This window comes from Brienomyrus brachyistius, chromosome 5, assembly GCF_023856365.1.
Source record: "Brienomyrus brachyistius isolate T26 chromosome 5, BBRACH_0.4, whole genome shotgun sequence".
NCBI lineage: Eukaryota > Metazoa > Chordata > Actinopteri > Osteoglossiformes > Mormyridae > Brienomyrus > Brienomyrus brachyistius.
The window spans coordinates 8,448,903-8,469,851 of NC_064537.1; the positions used below are offsets into that span (position 1 = coordinate 8,448,903).

The window sequence follows — 20,949 nt, forward strand, 5'->3', positions numbered from 1 at the left end:
CAAAAGGCAAATAACGAATCTTTTTCTTTACACCGTTTTCACATTATGACTGACATTTTCTAATTAAGTAGTTTTGGCTTATTAGCCAAATGATTAATAATTGCAGTAGGGATGCCCAATACTTCCTTTTGCATCGTTGAATAGATATGTGTCAACAGAAGTGTGGAAACTTGCGAAGGTAACTAAATTGGTGTTGCTGTTTCTTAAAACAATTATATATTTGACCTTTTTTTTGTGGGGGGGGGGGGGGGGGGGTTACACTTCGTTATGAAGCAAAGCACATCGTTCTCTGCTGTCCGACATTCTAATCGTCTATAAGCATCAGTAATCTTCACTGACATCGCAATGTTCCGCTTGTGCGCGTTATCATTCGCTGAAAACAGATGTTTTAATCTAAAATAGATTTTGCGAGGTCATCTGAGGCGGTAGATCAGTCGCATGTGAGCATCGTAAAGAAATGGTCGTGTTGCGAAACTGCACCGAGTTTGCGCGCCTGCAAAACATAGACTGACGTAACGCCGCAGCCCGCAGAGCGGCCCGATCGCAGCCAAGTGCTAATTCCGGGGGCCAACTGTGCACTTCATTAGAACCAAAGTGTATTAGCAGTGTAAATGCCAACAGGTGAGAGCGTGGCATGGCTACTCTGACGGTACTTTTCTCTGCCATCAGCAGTGCAAGTGCCCCTTTTAATAAAGGTACACTGACCTGGCTGTTATTTGCATCCAGAGTTGTATTCTCTTCATTTTAGCTCCGTATTTTTCTTGCAGTAATTCGCGACGCAGTGAGGTCTTGGCAACTGACGGCCGCATCTCTTCAGTGTTACCGTCAGTATTGCTGTAATGTCACTGCACTGCACGGTAGCTTCCCCGGCCTCTTGTGACTTACAGCTTGTTCCTTTGTCACCGTTTTACAAGTGCTTTTCCCATTTTTACTGGAACTGCTTCGAAATATCTTTTTGAAAGTCAACGTACTTCTTTTTCTATATGTCACAAAAAACAACTTCCTTTTTTTTTTGCAGACCCTGTGGGGATTTTGCATGTGCGTTTGTGTCCACATCGAGATTCCCCTCCAAGCAAGAAGTAAAAGCTGCAAGCTGACCATCGCATACAAGGCTAAACGGAAATAAGAAAGCAAAGAGAAATTTGCTGATTGAATGAGCTTACGGGGTGAACAGGCAGCGGACTGTTAGCGGTAGTGAAGAAGACAGAGAGAAGGGGAATCGCATCGCGGAATGTAACAAATGAACCCAACGTAACCATGCTGAATCGGCTGAAACAGTTGGGATATGGATACAAGTAAGTAATCTTCTTTTTTGATTCCTCTAAATAAAGATAGTACAGAGCTTTGTAAACGGCGCAAAACAACCAGCAAACTCCGAACAACAGAACTTTTTAGATTTTAAGTTCTATCTCTAAAGTGTGCCCTTTCAGCAGAAATACGAGAACCTCGGTGATTTATAATACCAAGAAACGAGGCAGCAAACTTATTGAATTCTCCGACAAAAGCTGCAGAAAATCGTCAAACTTTATATCTTCTGTCTGGGTCCATTCCGGCGCTTGTGCACTATTAAAATCTGTACTATATATCATTTGTCTGTGAGAGAGTGTTTTAATCTAAGTGAATTTACGCCTCATTGTTATGTTGTGAACTTAATTTATACGATGAATAAAAACGAATACTACAGGGGCTACTGTAATATTACAGTATTAATTTAGGGTTGTTGCCTGCCATTCCTATGCCTAATTTAAAATGTAAAAATGCCCTGCATTGCATAAATGACATTGCTATACTATCGATTAAACTGACATATGTTTGCGTGCGCAATAAAAGGTTGTCTTATCTGTGTAACAATGGGGGGCGGCGGGGGAGGGGGGGAATATTGCGCTTGAACACCCACAAATCTCAAAATGTGTAAGCTGGTGTGCACAGTATATAATACTGCGAAACCGAAAACATTCTTTAGGTAGAATTATCTTTAGTATTTAAATACTTTGCGTGGTTGTTAATGCCCAGCTTCCCTCCTTATACCAGCAAACTAGTAACGATTAAATTACGATTTGCACGTTACCAAGTTACAGGCGATAAAACGCTGCCGTCCATCGCGACCGCATGTCGCGCTGCCTTTGGGTCTCACGCCGGAGCCCAAAGCGCAGCAAATCAAGAGCGTGCAATATGTGACCAAAATAGGGTGGGTGACTGCAAGTTGCACGCCTGAGGTTTTTTTTTTTCCGACAACAGAAAAGGTTGCCATTCTTTTACATCACACCTAAAGTTCGTGTAAATACATTTTTGTTCAGATGAAGTACTTCTATCATTACCTTTACCACACAGACAGCCAATCCAATTTCCATTAAATGTTTTCCTTTATAGAAATTAGCATTAAATAAGTCATATATTTGCTACAGCTACAAGACTGCTTTGACCCATTGGGCTCCTTGCAATGAAAAGAAGTGAATTGAAATGTGTGTCTTCGAAAAAACTATGGCTGCCCTAACAATTGCTAATGGCCATGTCCATGTGTTTATTTTAAGATAAAGAGCTAGCTATTATCTGTCCATCCATCCATCCATCCATCCATCCATCCCTAACTGCTTATTCATTACAAGATTACGGAGATTCAAACATGTCCCATCTGTGTCAGAATACGAGGCTGTCAAGCAATGCATCGCCTCAGGGCGAAATTTTAGCTGAGGTCCAATGGACAGAACTGCTATCAATGTCAGAATTCAACCGAAATCTTTTAACCTTTAGGTTACAGGACGCGACTCATCTTCTTGAGGGGGATCTCGTGCTGGTAAGTACAGTTGTAGGTGTTGATTTTCCGTCAGAGAACAATGGAGGATCGACGCTTGCTTTTCAAAGGTTACCTCAGAGTACTTTGTAACGAAACGGACAATTTTATCTCTGCATCCCCAATTCCAACCCGTATTGGCCGCAGGTGGAGCAGAGGGTGGAGCCAGCCCGGAGAGCCGCTCAGGTCATTCATAAAAAGCTGGTGACATGCCTGCAGAGTCAACAGGGCTTGGACAGCGAGAGGCGCATGGTAACCGGCACCACTGTCCTGTGCTTATCGGACTGAAATATCTTACCTCAGTTATCTGAGTATAATGGGGTAACTTCTTTATTCTTCAAAAACATCACATCAACAAAAACACCACGCACTACCAATGCTGCCGACAGCATTCATTTATAACAAAATCCGCACTAGATTTAAACCAGATGTGTGCTAGACGCATACATTGTAACTTACCATTACTTTGCATTTACTTAGCAGATTAACAGACGCTCCCCTACTTACGAACTTTGACTTTACGAACTTTGAGATATATGAACGAATAGGACCGTAAGACCAAATTGCGTTCACTGGGCTCCCGTTTCCTGTCTGCAACATCAATTTTTTTTCTTTTCTTAAAATGATGCCGAATAACGACTTACAGACATTTCAAGTTACGGACGGCCGTTCATTCGTAAGTAGGGGAGCGTCTGTACTTTTATCTAAGGCGACGTACAGTTAGGAAAGTAGAGTCAGCCAGTCCCTCGAGCAATTTGGGTTGAAGGTCTTGCTCAAGGGCCCAATGATGAAATCAGTCTGCCGGCCACAGGAACCTCTAACCCCCACCTTCTCCTGCCCACAGAAAAAACTGCCCCTAATGATGCTCTCAGTCAGCATGGCAGACAGCTTCAAAGACTTTGACGCAGATTCTTCCATTAGGTGAGAATGACAGTTACTGTCCCAGCATGCTCCCGAGAGACGTTCCGCAGTTTATTTGTCCAGTGTCCAAAACCTTCTCATGGGTGATGCAGCCCCAGTGGCAGGCTCGATACATACGGGGGGGGGGGGCCTCCGGTGATGTGCTCTAGCCGTGCTTGCGCTCTCTCTTGTCAGGAAGGTGCTGGAGATGTGTTGCTTCATGCAGAGTTTCCTAGCGAAGACACTGGCAGACTATGAGGTGCAGCTGGAGAAGGAAGTTTTGGAGCCACTCAATAAGCTCAGTGAGGTCAGAGTTTCTTCAAAAAAAAAAAACAAGTATCCCATTGCTTAGCGGGGGCCAGTGTTTAAGGTCTTAGAACTTGCTGTAACAATGTTATCTTCTTTTTCTCATTGTTACATTGTAATTGCAGTGAACCTCCGATCTCAAGAATGATTTCTAATTATATAATCATGAAAGGGACTTCATTCATTCAGCCAGTTCTGCTACAATGCGTGATATCACATTGCAAATGCTAATGCGATTAATATATTAGAACCTAAGTCCGATACAGTGCGGAATCGAAAGCATTTGTATTTTGTGTGATTTTCAGTTGGAGAGGAATGCAATACGCAAACTACAACACAATTTGACCTCAGCGAGAAAGACTACATGCACACAAAAACAGCTATCCAAGTGAACTAAAATGATGTCCGATTCATTCCTGAATTGTTCTTTTAAATTGTCCGAAACAGTTTCTAATCTAAAAGAACCAAGCTTTTTGTATGTTCATGAATTGCACAGGTCAAAGTCTTATATTATAAAAATATTCAACAAATTAACACAAAAACACACGCTAGTTTATTATTATTGCAACATTTATTGTTGTCCACTGTTGTCACTGTTTTAATATTTATTTAATTACCATTGCGTGTAACTAAAAAAGTTTGAGAGTCACTTTCCTCTAACCTATAGTACTGTATTTTGCCTATAGGACACGTTTTTGATATAATTTATTAATGTTTGATATAATTTATTAATGTCTTAAACTTATTATTATTTCTTATTTAAAATGCATATAATTACATTATTGCACTCGTATCACTTGTTATTATTTGATTCATCCTGTTTGGTTGAAGTTACTAATGGTGCATTTCCACTGCTACCAGGAACCAAGCGGTACTCCACCCCTACTGCGAACTGGCGGTTTTTCTTTGCCACGGAACTTGTAACTGGGAATTTGTGAATTTCCAACCTACTTAAAAAAGAAAGGCTAAATGGAATGGACTTGAAATGCAAATTTTCCTAAGATAAAGCTAATTCCAACTACCCTTCTATGCTAACACAGTGAGTCTCACAGACGTGCTAGTGTAAATTAGCACATAAAAAAAAATCATGATGTCCCCCAAGTGAACAGCAAACAAACGTCTCCAACCCAGCCACACCTATACCGAGCCGACCCGTCTGCAGTGGAAAACCAAAGGGAGCAGGAACCGTGCCGTTACAGGTCCCGCTTAATGGGTGTGGCTTGGTTCCTGTATGCCAACTGGAAGAGTGTCATAAGTTTTGGAGCTGCATTCCCCTAACCCTGTTTTCCCATTGGATACGTGTATTTTAGTTTGCAATTTTAGTGAACACGAGGTTTTTCTGGAACACATTAGTCACATTGTAGCAGGACTGACTGTACCGCAAATTATGGATGCAACTGGATCATTTCCATGCTTGATCCTGACCTGTGAGGACTCAGTTGCTGTTGCTGCTGGTTTTGATCGCAGGAAGATCTCCCAGAAATCCTGAGGAATAAGAAACAGTTTGCCAAGCTGATGATGGACTGGCATAATGCACGCAACAGGTCAGTCTCTACCAGGATCTATAAAGCCGACCTTTGCGAGAATGCCTACCCTCTTCTGAGAATCTGCGGCTCTTCCAGAATCTGACCTCTGCTCTCCCTCTTTGGTGATCTTTTCGGTGTCATAACTCATGTATAACCCCCCCCCCCTCACACTTTTTGTCCCCTCTGTGTCTGTCCATACAGAGCACAGGCCAGCACGGGGGCGCAGGCCAAGCAGGATGGACTGCGCGAGGAGGTGGAGGAGGCCTGGAGGAGGCTGGAAAGCATGAAGGTGGCATAAAACTTTTGTTTTGCTGACACAGGGAGTGACAGATATCAACTCAGGATGGTGCACTGTAGCTGGTGCTGTGGCAAGTGTAAAGCAGAGAGTGATATAGGTGGCACAACACACATGATTCGGTGTTGTTTCCATTCACCATTGACCCATAAAGGTCGGAGAGCAGTGACTGCAACACACGAGTCTTGCTAATAATAACATAGCAGTAGAAGTCTGAAGGCAGTGAAATGTCATCATTGATCTGTACTCCAGCAAACACTTCTCTGCTAATGTGAAGCGGGTTGCCTCTTTCATTCAGAACCAGTACTCTGCAGATCTGTATCACTTTGCTTCGAAAGAAGATGACTATGCCAACTACTTCATTCGTGTGAGTCACCGTTTGGTGCCTTTGTGTCACGTCAACGGTGTCACTGGGGGACTGATCATTAAGGTGAAGTCTGTTGTTAGCTTTTAGAACTTCAGGTTGGATTCCACAAGACGTCCCTAGAGTTTCTGCAGACGAATTTGTCCGAGCTGAAAAACAACTACAGGAATGCAGGTGAGGAGAGAGAGGGAGTGCAGAGTATGTTTATCTGTAGGAGTAAATGCTTCAGAACAGTAAGAGTGTTTCTGATCCCAGACACTCACATGGACAGTCCTTCGGGGAAGGTCTACGGGGTGCCTCTGATGTCTCACCTGCTGGAAAGTGGGAGGGAGATCGCCATGCCCATCGAGGAGTGCGTCCACATGCTACTGAACAATGCCTTGAGGGAGGAGGTGAGCTCTCCATATGGAAGATGGGATTCCCAATCTCACACCACAATTATGCAATACCTGAGCACTTAGTTAATGTAGTAAAGATGGGATTGACGTCTTTGCTGAGCAGGGATGAGGTCTCGGTATCAGTATGTTCCTGTGGACTCGCAGAGGTCCACTTGACTGGTATGTTGCACCTGGTGGCACTGGTGGAAAATCCAAGGTCTCCAAGGACTTTCGAAAGGTTTGGCTAAGAAGGGATGTACCAGAGAGAGCAGATGATTCGATGTATCAATTTAGTTGGGGCTGGACTGTCGGCCTGAGGTTATGGGGGGTGTTGGTGAGGTCTTGTCTTAAGGCATATCTTCCAGGTTTGTTTGTACCTTGTAGGGTTGATGGCTTGGGGGGTGGAGGGTGGGTGGAGCAACTCACATTGAAAGAAAAGTGACGACTGGCAGATGAGACTGTAGTTGGTCGTTGTGAATAAGGGTAATTATCTGTTCATCTCTTTTCTGTCACTCTTCCCTTACTTTTCCATTCACAGGGTCTGTTCAGGCTAGCAGCTGCTGCTACAGTGGTGAAGCAACTGAAGAAGAGTCTGGATTGTGGTGACGTTGACCACAGCAAGTTTGCCGCTGACCCGCACGCAGTGGCAGGTCAGAGATCAGGCTGGCTGTTTGAATACAGCAAGTTTCAACGAAACTGGCGATATCTGTACCTAACACTTCCTATACTGAATAAATGATTGGAAGATGGATGGATGGACTTAATGAGTCTGAAATTAAAGACTCTTGCTGGGGATTTCCAATCAGGGTGGTGACTAATGCCCTCCCTTCCCTGATGTGTCTGATGTCAGCTACCAAGGTTTTAGTTCGGTGGGTTGTAGGGTTTGTACCTTGATACCTTGCAGTTCTGTTTTAAGCCAGCAGCTCTAAGAACCCAGTTGGCATGGGAGGTCATCGTAGGACAGTAAGGTGGGAGGACGGCCACAGCCCAGTGTCAAGTCTAGAGACTCTTTACCTTGAATAGCTCTGATTTTTGGGGTTCGCCACTTAAGAGACCCCATGTTTTTTAGAAAGAAAGAAAGAAAGAATGTATGAATGAATCAATCAATCCCCAAGGGGACAAACTTGCTACATTGACAATAACTACTATTCCAGACGGCCCCGTGCTTCATTAGATAATGCTGAACCAGTCACATGATCTCTAGTCAGATGACCTACATTCCACCCTCTGTCTGACAGGCGCGCTGAAATCATACCTCAGAGAGCTGCCCGAGCCCCTCATGACCTTTGAACTGTACAGCGAGTGGTTCAAAGCTGCAGGGTAAATTCCCCAAAGCGACGTCCCGTCCTTCAGGACTGCATACCCATTCTCTCCTTCTGAATCCGTCCATTCGCTAATGTTTTTCGACTCCTTCCCTGCCCAGAGAGAAGGAGGTGCAGGGGAAGTTGGAGCGGCTGAAGGCAGTGCTGCAAAAATTGCCCCAAGAAAACTACAACAACCTCCGGTCAGTGCCTGCGGTGTTTCACGGGCAGGAGAAACGGCAGCTCTCCTTTCGGAACACAACATTCCCCATGCCTCGGCGTGGGGCTGCGATTGAAGACACCGCTGAGCTGACCCGCTCCTCATTCCTCTGCCTTTTCTCTCACAGGTACCTGGTCCAGTTCCTGGCCCGGTTGTCGGAGCAGCAGACCATGAACCTCATGACCCCCAGCAACATAGCCATCGTGCTCGGACCCAATTTGCTTTGGCCGAGGACTGAGGGGTCGGTACAGGATTGTGGGGATGAAGGCTGCCCGCAACTCTGCGTACAGAACATAAATTCCTGTCCCTCCTCCTCTTCCTCCCTGACAGCGGCGAGTCCCTGCTAGACATGGCGTCTGCTTCCTCAGTGCAGGTCGTCACTGTGGTTGAGCCCCTCATACAGTACGCCCAGAGTCTCTTTCCGGAAGGTATGCGCTATTTGTGGGGCATATACTGTATCTGCTCATGCTTGCCTGCGTGTGTGCATAGAAAGGCGAGCATACCTGTGTGGCCTAAGTTTACACAGTGATCTCTTAAACAAGCAGCATGCTTCATATATTTTGTAACATGACAGAATGTCTGACCTTCTGTCTCCTGATTTCGAGCAACAGCTGAAGACTTTGAGATTCCAGAGCTCCCAGCAATCCCAGATGTAGCAGAGAATCAATCCCACCTGCCCCAGTCTGGGGCCGAGGACTCTGTCCCTGCCACCAGCCCCTGCTCGCCACCTGCTGACGCAGACAGGTACTGAACTGCATTATGACAAATAGACTTTCCCCCAAATTTCCTAATGATGGATAAACTGAAGAAACTTCTCACATCAAACTATACACGTCTGTACTTTGTTGCCCTGTGTGTTTGATGACACCTCATATAAGACTCTTTGTGCTGTATTTTTTCCAGCTTCATGGGGACTGTCAAGTCAACCCTTTTCAAGACGGCGTCATGGGCCAACTGCAGTGCTTCGTGGGAGGATCCGTCCTCTGAGCTGTGCAGACAGAGCCACAGCCAGAATCCCACATCCAATCAGGATCAGCCCCAAAGTCCACCATCCAGTCAGATCCTGACCCAAACGTCCAATGAGGTCCTGAGAAGGAAGCCCAGCCTAAGGGAGTCTGCCATGAAACAACCTACCCATATGTCTAGGAAGTTCAGTGCTCCATGCACTGGTATGATTTGCATCCGTTGCTGCACACTGCACTCTACATGTGACAACAGTCTGGTCCATGTTAAACCAAAACCTACAGCTGCCAGAATAAACGTCACTTTCATACTGTAATATGAAAGATGAGGTTATATCCAGTCCAAATATCCATCCATCCATCCAACCAACCATCCATCCATCTTGCATAAGTGCTTTTCCAGTGAAACACCTTTTTCATCCACAGCCCAGTCTGCTGTCAGCAGACATCGGCCCAACTCAAAGCAGCAGCAGCCGTCGGCCAAGTCCCAGATTTGGCCGAAAAAGAAGCCCAAGGGACCCCCGAGCTACCCGCCCCCCCAGCCCCCTCCATCACCCAATCAGCAGCTCCCGACCGTGACTCAGCACATGTGAGCCGCCATGACACTTTACCGCAGAGGCGTCTGTGTTGGATGCGTCCAGATCGTGGTTGACACGTACACAGGTCGTACTGGGACCCCCCTGCGCAGGCCGTACTGGGACCCCCCCTGCTCCCAGGAGGCCGGCCACCGCCCAGCAGTGACCCGAACGCAGACTGTCCAAGTTCTTTAACCAGTAGTCGCAACCTTGTATATATTTAGCTATTTTGCTAACCGCTAACATCAAAATAAGCGGTTTTGTTGACATTCAGTCCTTCCACCCCCCAAGTCTGGTCTAAACCAGTCCTTTTTTATACCAGACTGCAATGTTTGTTCTGGATTCTGCAGAGCGCTTAAATAATAATGAGAGAGAAAGAGAGGGAAGACATTTCCTGTGAGATACATGTCTACATGTATTAAATGCATCCATTTATTACACTGTTTGTTAAGATTGTTATTATTATCCTTTGAGAGACAGACATTTCTCTCGTTGGTATGTATATACAAAGAGCACATATCATTTGCATCATATGACTACGAATACAAAATAATGATATAAAATATACTGCCTTTCTTTCCTTTGATTACTTGCATACATGCAAACTAACTAAATTACCCAAGTCATGTGCGGAAGCTTTGGTTTGCTTGATTAAAAACATTAACACATTCATATATTGTTCCATTACAAACAAGATGTGTGTTCAGAGAATACCTTGCAATATACCATAGATCCAATAGATCTCTTGAGCACACTTAAACCCGGGGAATCTGAAAACTCCCCTTTGGTTCAACTGTCACCGGGTCATCATTGTTACGGATGAAAATCATGCGAATGTGCAAAAACAATCCCGGAGTCTTCGTTTCCTCTTTCGAGATGGTTGCGAGCTGCGTCTGTCACCTAGAGATCAGAGTGTCGGCCGGCACACGTACTCACTCATCCTGAAAGTAGCGTTGCCCTCACGCGGTACATGAGGTGGGGCTCTATGAAGAGCCACATCCGGGGCCGTGTGAATGAGGAAGGAACTCTAGCACTGGCCGCTGCACTCAGGGGGCGTCGGTGTGCTAGAAGGCCCAGGACCAATGAGCTTTCGTTTTCTCAGACACGGGGGATGCCTCGTCCTGCAGATCACATGCGGTTGCTTAATTTCGGACAATCCCTCTCGGCCATGATGACCTGGAACTACGCCATTGATGACGGATCTTGGGAAATCAGAACTGTGCATAGCGAAGAGAGGCTTCAGAATGGGCCGGCCCATGTACTCAAGATGGAAATGGGCCTGTAGCGGTTAGGAGGAGAGTATTATCAAGGATGGACGTTAGCCACAGCCCTCTAGAAGCCCTGAATCAAACGCAGCACAGTTCGTTTCATTTTCCCTTGCAGTGCCGACATGTTTACCAACACTGACTTCTCCATTTGAACTTCCTTGACCTTATTCCCTTTCTCTCCCGGTGAACGTATGGTTGCCCTATTTTGAACGGCTCTATTTAAGAAACTCGAAGGGGGGGGGGAGGTGTTACTTAACAGTTCATTCTTTCCTCTTCCTATCTGAATTACTTGTGCCCAGCAGTGTCTTACGAAAATGCCCTCCCGTAAGATGAAGACGGAGAGCGTGAGCGAGGACAGACACATCTCTGTGGTCACTCTGCAGCCCAACACCCATTCAGCAGAATGTCCTGCCTTGGAGAGTGTAGTGACTGGATGTGGATATATTTAACCGACAGCCCAGCGGCTGAAGTGAACGACACTTATGTCCACCTGATGGTGCTTCTCCGTCTGCTAGCTTCTGTTTATCTTAATATAAGAACATAAGAAATATCACGACGTACAGGACACCCATCAGGTCCTCTTGGCTGTGTGGACACTGTACTGTTAAGACATTAGTTACTGCTGCTTTAAATTAATATAAATCCTGCTTCCTTGGATGCTACCCAGCAACATGTTCCAAACCTTTCCTACCCTTTGCACAAGGAAAGTCCATCGGGTGACGAAGGTCCATTAGGATAAGGATTTTTTTGAGCAAGACAGATGAAATAAAACCTTGCAGGCAAAACTTTGCGAGCTCGACACAGGAAACACACACACATACATCAAGAGAGTCACGTCTGAATGCTTTCCAGAAACACTACAGTCCGTGCTTTTTCAGACTTTGATTTCGTCCTCTTCGGGGTCGGTACATGGGCTCCTCTGGGTGGGCGGGCCAAAGCCCGTATAAGGACTGAAGTCCCGCCCATTGGAGGGGAAAGGTCGTTTTAAGAGCCCGCCTCCCCCGTAATGGCGTGACAACACATCAGCCGCCCTCAGAAACCGTTCTGCCTCCATTGCCGGCTCCATTCTTCCGGGGGTCTTCACCGCCGTGCCTGGAGATTCCGGTTTTGGCAAGTCCCCATTTTTCCCCTCTTCCCATTCTTTGTCTGACCGCTCCCTGCCATTTAGCTCCGCCCCCCGTGGGGAATCTGCAACGGCGTTGGTGGATAAAGGGGCAGCGTCGCAGCTATTGGCCGGCCCTTCTCCCTCCCACCAGAGGCCCGCCTCCCTGATGCCGTCAGGGCTGTCAATTATGCCAAACACTTCGCTCATCAGTGAGGGGCCAAGGTCCACGGTGAACGAGATCAGGGAGTCCGACCGTGCCAGAGAGTCGGCGGTGCAGTCGGAGGGCGACGGTTCTGGGGAGCGGTGGGTGGGACTATCCTGCAGCTGGCCGTCAATGCGTGAGAGGCGGGGCAGCGTGGCAAAACCAGAATCCACACCTGCGGACAGACAGGAGCCAGCAAACAGAGTCCGTCAATTAGTTAGGACTTGCTGATAACCCTCATGCGTCCATGAAAAACTATTTGCGCAAGATCTCAGCCTCCCCTCAAAATTGATTTACTGGTGTATGCAAAAGAACTGGAGACTAAAAATTAACTCCTGTTAAATAAACAAACAAGTAAAAAAAAAACAGATAGAATTTTCCTTTGTCTTTATATAATTCACTACATGTAATCATCAGCCATAGGATGCCAGAGAATGACAGTGGGGGTATTTACGTTTTCATAGTGAAAAACCGCCCACAAACTGCCCATAATGAATGTTGGCAACTAGACAGGGGCAGACCTCTCTTACCAAGGCCAGGGACTCTAGGTTGTACTGGGGGATCCCCAGATGTTTCCTAGCCAGCTGTGAGACCCTCCCGGTGTCTACCTGGGGGCCTTTCCCCAGTAGGATCCCCCCAGAAAGCCTCCCTTCAAAGCCAACCACGCTGAATACTTATAAGATGCCTAAACCACCTGAGCTGATTCCTCTCAACAGGAAGGAGCAGAAGCTTTATAATCATATAGAATAACATGCATGATATATATAGATGTGCATTTTAGAAGTGAAGGTTTAAGGCAGTAGGAGGCGCTGTCAATCCGCCCAATGCAGGCCAGGCAGGTTCTAAATTACCTAGAGCTGAACTATTTCACCAGTAAGTTACCTTGCCTGTTTTTTTTTTTTTGGCCTTTGAATCCACCAGAGGCACCCACCCTTAGCCAGCAGGTGGCAGCGCTGAGCCAGACGTCAGTCATCAGCCTTTAGGTGTGCGTCTGGCTACCCCCCCCCCCCCCCCCCCCCCCACATACCTCTGTGCTATGACCTCACTGCCTCGGAATGCAGGATCAGGCTCCCAGGCATAATGACTGACTTTGGCTTGCGGTTTTAAAAATGGGTGGCAGAGAGGAAGCATGTGGGGGGGGGGGGGGGGGTTGGGGGGTGGGGGGCAGACTGGTTTCCTCAAGCACGGCCGTAGCTCTGCCAGCATGCAGCATTTTGACATCTGGATCCACTTGGTGCTGACGGAACCAATATCCCGGTACCTAAGATATACTTTACAGCCTACATTATTGGATAAAAACTACACTGCTTCTAAATTTTAAAGCACTAGCAGCAAAATGCAGCGTTAAAGCAAGTGATGGTACAACTGGCAGTAAAGACCAAGTATATTTTGATACTGTGAGCCTGCGACCTTTTAAAGAAAACGATTCCGGTCATTTCTGAGAAGCAAAGGCCTTCGTAGACAAATGCCTATAGTCATGAAGAAGTCTTCAGTCTCGGTGTGACATCACGCCATATATGGGTTACGTTCTCACAAGATATAATGATCACAGCCTCACTGTTAATGATGTTTTTGGTAGACAGCGCCCCAGTCCCTGGGCTCAGCCTGGTGGTGTACAGAGGGCTAGATACCAAAATTAAAACTTTACCGATGCCCCCCCCCCCCACAATCAGATCAGCTCCCTGGGGAGTCCCCAATTTCTATTGGCTCTGAGTGATGTCAATCAGAGGACGTGCATCAGCGTTTTCTCATATTCATGTATGTGACTCAACCATAAATTTAATTTAATAGTAGTGGCAGCTTGAATTTTTTACAGTTGGAGCCCCCCCCCTCCCCTGTTGTAACCCCCCACTTCAGATCCATCCCTCCTTCCCCTGTAAATTACACAGAGCTGCTTCTTCAAACACGTGAAGGTGAGGTAACCCCATCTAGCTGTTTCCGGGCCGCCCAGAAACGTTCCCTGGGTTTAGCCCGTCATGTGGTTACATTCCTGCGCTGCTGGCACAGCCGGCCCAGGATGACTTCAGTTGGCCTCTGGGCCCGATAGCAGATTTCTCACTCAGCAATTCCAGTGTGTTCCCACGTTTGGGTCATGGCCCCGGTGACCGGAATGAGTGGCAACATCGGCGAGTCGTTGACGTGTTCCACTTTTGGCTTCGTAGAAATCTGTTATTTGTGACATCGCTCAATGTCCAAAGTTTATCAGCCCTGTTCACTGGCATTATTTTTGGCAAGGAAAAGCTGCTGTAGCATTTAAAATCTCACAGATCTACAAAGTAGCTGCAATATTACACTATCTGCAAAAAAACATGAATGATTTTGTCAGCAATAGAACGTGGAGACAAGCAACGGCTGAAACGTAATGCTGACTGGGTGTCTCACCATAGGAGTACATAGAGCCCTCTGGACAGCTGGGCGAGTTGGGAAAGAGCTCCCTCTTCAGGCAGCCATTGGGAGTGTCGACATCCAGCCGGGGCAGGGAGATGGCGTTCTTGATGATGGGCGAGATGAGGGGAGGGGGCGTGGAGAGATCCGCAGCGTCGGCCACTGGCCGGGTCGGGGTCCGGAGGACGTGCCGAAAGGTGCGGGAGAGGAGGCCGCTGGTCTTCTCAGGGGAGGAGTCGGGATCGGCTGCCCCGCCGTGGTTGCTGAGGAAGGAGGTGTCACCGAAGACGTCGCCGCCGCGACCCACGTGCATGGTGTGCCGGAAGTCGCCCAGCGGCGGGCTGATCATGTCGGCCGTCAGGTCGCCCTTGAAGCGCCGCTTGCCCTGCGAGTTGGACACCAAGCCCTTGATGCCCGACAGTTTGCCCAGATTCATGGCTGCAGCTCCAAAAAACCTGCGTGTGCAAAACAAATAATCAATGCCCCCCCTCAACTGCACCCCAAGTGACAAAGATAAGATTATTCTAACGTTTCATATTTTTGCATTTCATTATATTTCCACTTACAAAAAGATCATTCAACAAAAACATCATTATACCGCTTATACATGCTTTCAAAATGCCAAAATTAAAGTAAATAAAAGAGCGGATAGATGGTTTTTTTCTTGGTTCTGTTTATTGATCTTGGATGTTCCCCTTGACAACATAAACACAGGGGAAGCTTTCAAAATGTGAACTATTTCGCCAAAAGAAAGAAATAAGTAAACACGCATTGTAAAACGGTCACCTTTTTTTTTTTTTAAATAAATAATGGCAAACTAAGTGTTGACGATTAGATTCCGCCTCAATGTGAAAGACGTGTTTGCTTGCTGTTCTCCAAATCCATCGCATTTCAGTCATGATGGCTAAACCCAAATTATGCATCGTGGTTCCTGGAAAACACTATATGCGGACAGGGAAGTTCAGTTCCACACAGTTGTTTTGGGTTTTGCTTGTAAAATCTCGCTTCAGAAATAAATCACGGTCCAACTGCATAGGTCGTTGTGGTCATAGATTTTGAGCATTCATTCCTTATTTAAAGAAGCAAGACAAAGGGGAAAAAAACAGGTTTTCATCCTGTGGTTACTTGAAAAAAATTAATTTATGATTTTGTAAACATTGGTAGGGCAAACATTTTTAGTAACGTAAAGGTCAAGAAAGCACCTTCCATATTATGACTGTATGTCATCGGATATGTCGCGTCATTTCAAGAGGCAGTAAAATGGCGGTAAAAATGTTTGATTTTATATGAACTTGTGAAGTTTATATACAAAAAGGTTCAAAAGAATATTATCCTTTTAGAAGAATAAAACACAAACTTGGCTGTAATAGATCTTCATATGATGCCATCCTGTGTCTTGTTTCAACGTGTACTTAAAATATACACCTGTAAGATAAAAGATTTAAGCTCTGCCGCTCTATCCACGCCCCTGATCTGGAAGTGTTTTCTCTAGCCTGCTTATAAACATCCAAAGTATGCCCCAGCAGACAAAACACAGTTTTATTTTTATCCGAAAGCTCATAAGGCACTTAAACTATTATGATAAAATCACTTTGCATGCCATTTTGTAGTCTGACAACTCAGTTACTGTTGACACAGACATGCCTTTGCAGTGCAGAATCGATTCGGTTGTTTGGCTTGCTTTAAATTTTTTCGAGCATGGAAAACCTACCACAAAATTCGGCAAATTAACGTTTCCTGTGTCATATTCTGCCTACGAGATTTTTGATTTACCGTTATCACTGCATACCGAGGCAATATTGTCTTGCCTGTTACTGTCAGTGGCAAAACCACTGCGCTTCGATTTTGTCAGGCACATTTTTAGGGTACAGTTTTCAGCTGGAAAAGGGTGTGACCATTACACAGCACACATACCAAGAACCGATATCAGACAGTGACACTATCCCCTGGCCCTCGTGCAGTAATGTGTAGTGAACTCGATCTGGTTCAGCTGTCTGACAAGCTCCTTCTATGTAATCCCACCGTGGTTAGAGGGTGCTGGCACGTGCCCACAGGGTACCAAATTGAAAGGAGCATGTGCTTTAAAAGAACCATGTCTCCATGGCAACAGCAGCCTGCATCCAGTGCACCTCATGCAGTGCACCTCATGCAGTGCACCTCATGCAGTGCACCTCATGCAGTGCACCTCAGGATGCTCCATCATAACTCCTACTAGTCCTCAGACTTCTTGGGTGGTTTTGTTTGAATTGCTGTTCCACAGCTCAGCAGTTCTGCTGGTGCTCCAGGCGTTAAAAAGAAATCCTAGAATAAATTTGTCGTCACCTATGTATTTTTTAAGGCAGCAGATTAATGGGTGGTTCCCAGCAAACACACAGTAATAAAAGACCTGCGTGTCTGACTGGAGTTTTAGATCTGTCCTTAATTTAAGTTTCCCTACCTCTCTCTCCCCTGTCGCTCTTCTGTCATCCCAACTAAAGCAGCAAACAGTCAGTGTGCAAGTGACAATGACGTACAGATGCTCATGTAGTCACACCTCCACATCTTACTCTAAAATCAACGAATGCAGCCAAACTGATGCTTTCGTTCTTTCACGCGATGGCAAACACTATTTTAAGTAACACTTTTGAAATTTCCATGATTTATGCCACATAAATGCACATCAAACGTGACTCCTAACCAGCCGTTTTTATACACAAGTCCTGACATAATTTGGGGCTCGCTAGTGACCAGAAGCCAAGTTTGACTTGGCTTGTTGCAAATGATAATGATAGACTATTCTAAAGACAAAAAAATCAGGCAAAGATAGATGGTTTCTCAAGATGTTGGACTCCGCTCTGGGGTTGAGGAGACGCTGCGTTCTTGAGGTACCCAGGCATCTGGGTGTTACTGAGATGAGAATCGCGGGTTATTAATGTTGCGAAAATGAAATAATAAAGAAATCTGAGAAGTAAAAACCTTCACACCTCTTATTTGCTAAATAATGTTTCACTTCAGTGACTGTAGGTGTGGTGTATACAGTACAGGAGATTAACTGTTACTCTGACCAGTTAGGACAGGACTAATATGTTGTGATTAATACCGGACTGAGTTTAATGGTCTTATTGATTGCACCGGATGAACAGCAATCAGAATCTGCAACTCAATGAAGACAAGTCATCTAAGAGCTGATTAGCTTTTATGAAGAAGGTGGATCATCTGGGGAGCAGAACGCTGGATGCTTCTCTGAAACCACATTATGAAAGTATTCGAGTGTTTAGTCTAATTGTGTTTTTCCCATGAAACTTGATTAGATTACTTTTCCACTTCGTTTGAGCACACGGTTACACAGCTGACTGTCGTAGACATCATCGTGTAGCTTGGCGGAGACGTCTGTCCATAGCTGCTTACATAACTGACAATTAGCACAACCTAGCATCTTGCACAAGCCTGTTGGGATAAGGGTCACAGTCAAGAGGACCCTCTCGGGTTCTGAACCTTAAACCTTCTGGCTGTAGTTCGCTTGCCTTTACCACTGCCCCATACTGATTAGATGTTAATAATGCTGACTACAGAGAGACAGACTATATCTCTCCAAATTTTGTTTACAGTTCTGAGTAATCCATTCTTTTTTGTTTATCCCTCATTCCTGCTTTTCATCACTCCCTTCATATTTCAAGCTTCCTAATCACTAACTTGACCACATGGACAAACATACTATGAGATAAGACCTCATAAGACCTGTTTTCCAGTTTTTTTTTCCCAGACAAGAACTTCACTCAATAAACATTGCACCACTCAGTCATGAGATTACTTCCACTTATCAATACAGCGCATCTTCCCCCAATCTGTCCTCCTGGGTCTTTTCCTCACTCCCCACTCCCCTCCTTCGTTCACCCTCTCCTTCTCCAAAAGTATATATAGGCATACTTTTTTTGGATGCCAACTTGCATGGATGGGGGGTGGGGGGGGGGGTCAATGACAGGACCTTTACATTTTGGGAGTTACTCTGAAGCCGCTAACCCTCCCTGCTAAACAAATAAAACACTCGAATTTGTGCTAAAAATTTAGCCAAAGCACATTCCAAATGCTCTAATCTCACCCGAAACATTAAGCCAATACTTAAATGCTTGTCATTACAGTTCCCCCCATTACAGTTCATGGAGCCCTAATGTGCCCTAACCCCTCTGTTGGGTCTACACCGGGTGCCAGTCAAATCAACAGGATGTTTTGCGTGTTTTTAAACTATGGGAGATTCCACAAGGAAGCCATCCGAAACAAGTCTCAAACATTAGGAACCTTAAAAAGACGTTTACTTAAACCGGGGCGTCGCTGGGCTATTCTGAAGGGGGTTTAACGACCCCCCCCCCCCAAAAAAAAAAAATAAAAATAATAATAATAATAATAATAATAATAATAAATAGTAATAAATGTTTCCTAGACCCCCCCCCTCACATAAATGTACACTAATTAGTTTAAATCGCGCATCAATTTGCGTTAAAATCAGACCCCCTAGTTAACGCTTAATCGCCATTTTAACACATTTCTAACGATGCTCGTGCTCGGACGTTATCACAAAACACAATGTGCAAACAGTATAATGTGATACTATGCAAGCTTGTCCGTAATAATAAATATATTTAAATAACATATACAGTTGCATTATATCTATTAAAACTCATTTAAAATGAGTTCTATAATTTGTATTTTGGTTACTTTTATACTTCTGCTGCTTTTTTTCAGCCATTACCTTGGCGGGTTTGAGGTGGAATCACCTGTCTGAATCGCCCACTTTTTAAACAACTCTCAAACAACGAAGTGTTTACTTAGAGTTAAAAATAAATTCCCACTTTTAGAAAGAAAGCGCTGTGGCGGCGGGGATTATGGCAGCGAAGTTATTAAAACAACGCTGAAATAACAGACTGAAAGCTCATACGAGCTTAAAATGGAGAGCCACGAAGGGGCTGCTTTGTGTCCGCAGAAGCAAGTTTTTATTGACTTCAAAAATATTTTGCAACAGAAGTAGTTATACATGTACATGGACCAGCTGCAGACTGCATTCCTGCGTTATTGCAATGGAGACGCAAAAGGGTGAAAATAAAATCTGATTTAAAAATTGTCAGTACATTGTACAAGGCAGCTAATGAATTCGAGAGTCCATAAAAGCAGGAAGACGAAAGGAAATAAATACAAGATTCCGGACCAGATTATATATTGCGATCTATTCACCGGTAAACTAACGCTGCTGATCACGCTCCTGACCACGCGTCTGGTTTCTGTTCCCACGCGCTCTCTTGTATTTATTAACATATAAACCGCTACACCACACACTCTACACAATGACGACTGCCAAAATATCCAGATGATATTTTTAAGTTCAAACAAACTGTTATTTTATATTCCTTTTATTGCTAAACATTATGTCTGGGACGTTGCGTTGCGAAGTTTGCCCCTACTTTTATGCAGCCCGTATTATCAATAGTACATGACTGCAATCCATATTTCCTTTCATCAAATTCCATATAAAAAGCTTACCTTAAAACTTTTGGGAAACTCCTCGTAAGTGGTAACGTAACGTAAAAGCTTGTATCCGCAAACTCGTCCCTCGGCCAGCCTGCTGCATGTTACAGCTTACAGGGAAGCGTTTTCCTCCGGCGTTGCTTCCCGGCTCCCTCCCACCCCGGCTGATGAGTGCGGACCGCTACCCCGACTGGCTGGGACAGGGGGTGAGGCGGGCGGCGCTGGGGGCACGACAAAGAACTGATCGTATCACCACAAGTAAACTGACTATTTGTTTAACCGAGACGGTGTAGGGGAGGACCCAGAAACGCTCATGGGGCTGTTTGAAACGTATCCAGTGCTTTAAGCTGACAACCACGCGCGGTGATTTTTATTTACACGGACACTCTCTAAACCGAAAACCGGTCCTATGTCAGTATGCAGTCGGTTACTCCCGGGTTTCTGCACTCCAGGCTTACAAATATACAATATTTACAATTTAGTTAAGGTTTGACCACTCTCCTTATGACGGTGCAGATATGGTTTATTAATTTTAAATGCATTACTTATAAATGTTTAGAGAAACGCCACAACGAAGCCTGAACTTACAAATTATGTCCATCTGTTTCCCAGTTCGATTATCCAGTCCACAGAACCCAAAACTACTTCTGCAAAGGGCAGTGTGTGTCCTTGTAGGATAAAAATGGTTATTCATTTACAAATGCCATGCGGCTGGTCTTTTCCACAGGAGCCTGAAGAACGGCAGGTGTTCTGTTAGGCCTACAGGTGAAAAAACACTCAGATTTGTCCAGGCAAAGGACAGTCATATGTGCAATAATTATGACATTCATAGCCTATATCCAACAATGGTGAAGAGGCGCAAGCAGAAGCTATCTC

General features: G+C 45.3%; 2 protein-coding genes across 7 annotated transcripts; one reads left to right on the forward strand and one right to left on the reverse strand.

Moving 5' to 3' along the window:
- Window positions 1-516: 516 nt before the first annotated feature.
- sh3bp1 (SH3-domain binding protein 1) lies at window positions 517-10,057 on the forward strand. Of its 5 annotated transcripts, none has more exons than XM_049015010.1 (20): window positions 517-621; window positions 768-857; window positions 1,019-1,295; window positions 2,752-2,794; window positions 2,939-3,043; window positions 3,636-3,712; window positions 3,887-3,998; window positions 5,465-5,541; window positions 5,725-5,812; window positions 6,117-6,185; window positions 6,266-6,356; window positions 6,438-6,574; window positions 7,098-7,209; window positions 7,798-7,879; window positions 7,983-8,063; window positions 8,208-8,321; window positions 8,411-8,508; window positions 8,692-8,824; window positions 8,984-9,249; window positions 9,469-10,057. In XM_049015010.1, exons 3-20 carry the CDS (start codon window positions 1,258-1,260, stop codon window positions 9,633-9,635), a joined length of 1,890 nt encoding a protein of 629 aa, XP_048870967.1. In that variant the 5' UTR covers window positions 517-621; window positions 768-857; window positions 1,019-1,257; the 3' UTR covers window positions 9,636-10,057. The 5 variants fall into 5 exon arrangements, with proteins under 5 accessions (XP_048870967.1, XP_048870969.1, XP_048870970.1 ...); XM_049015012.1 differs by having other exon boundaries at window positions 525-621; window positions 768-824; XM_049015011.1 differs by lacking the exon at window positions 517-621 and adding an exon at window positions 625-695.
- cdc42ep1a (CDC42 effector protein (Rho GTPase binding) 1a) lies at window positions 10,028-20,831 on the reverse strand. Of its 2 annotated transcripts, none has more exons than XM_049015049.1 (3): window positions 20,662-20,831; window positions 14,575-15,032; window positions 10,028-12,367 (listed from the first exon to the last, which is right to left on the reverse strand). In XM_049015049.1, exons 2-3 carry the CDS (start codon window positions 15,011-15,013, stop codon window positions 11,760-11,762), a joined length of 1,047 nt encoding a protein of 348 aa, XP_048871006.1. In that variant the 5' UTR covers window positions 15,014-15,032; window positions 20,662-20,831; the 3' UTR covers window positions 10,028-11,759. The 2 variants fall into 2 exon arrangements, with proteins under 2 accessions (XP_048871006.1, XP_048871005.1); XM_049015048.1 differs by lacking the exon at window positions 20,662-20,831 and adding an exon at window positions 20,089-20,472.
- Between the last annotated feature and the right edge of the window lie 118 nt (window positions 20,832-20,949).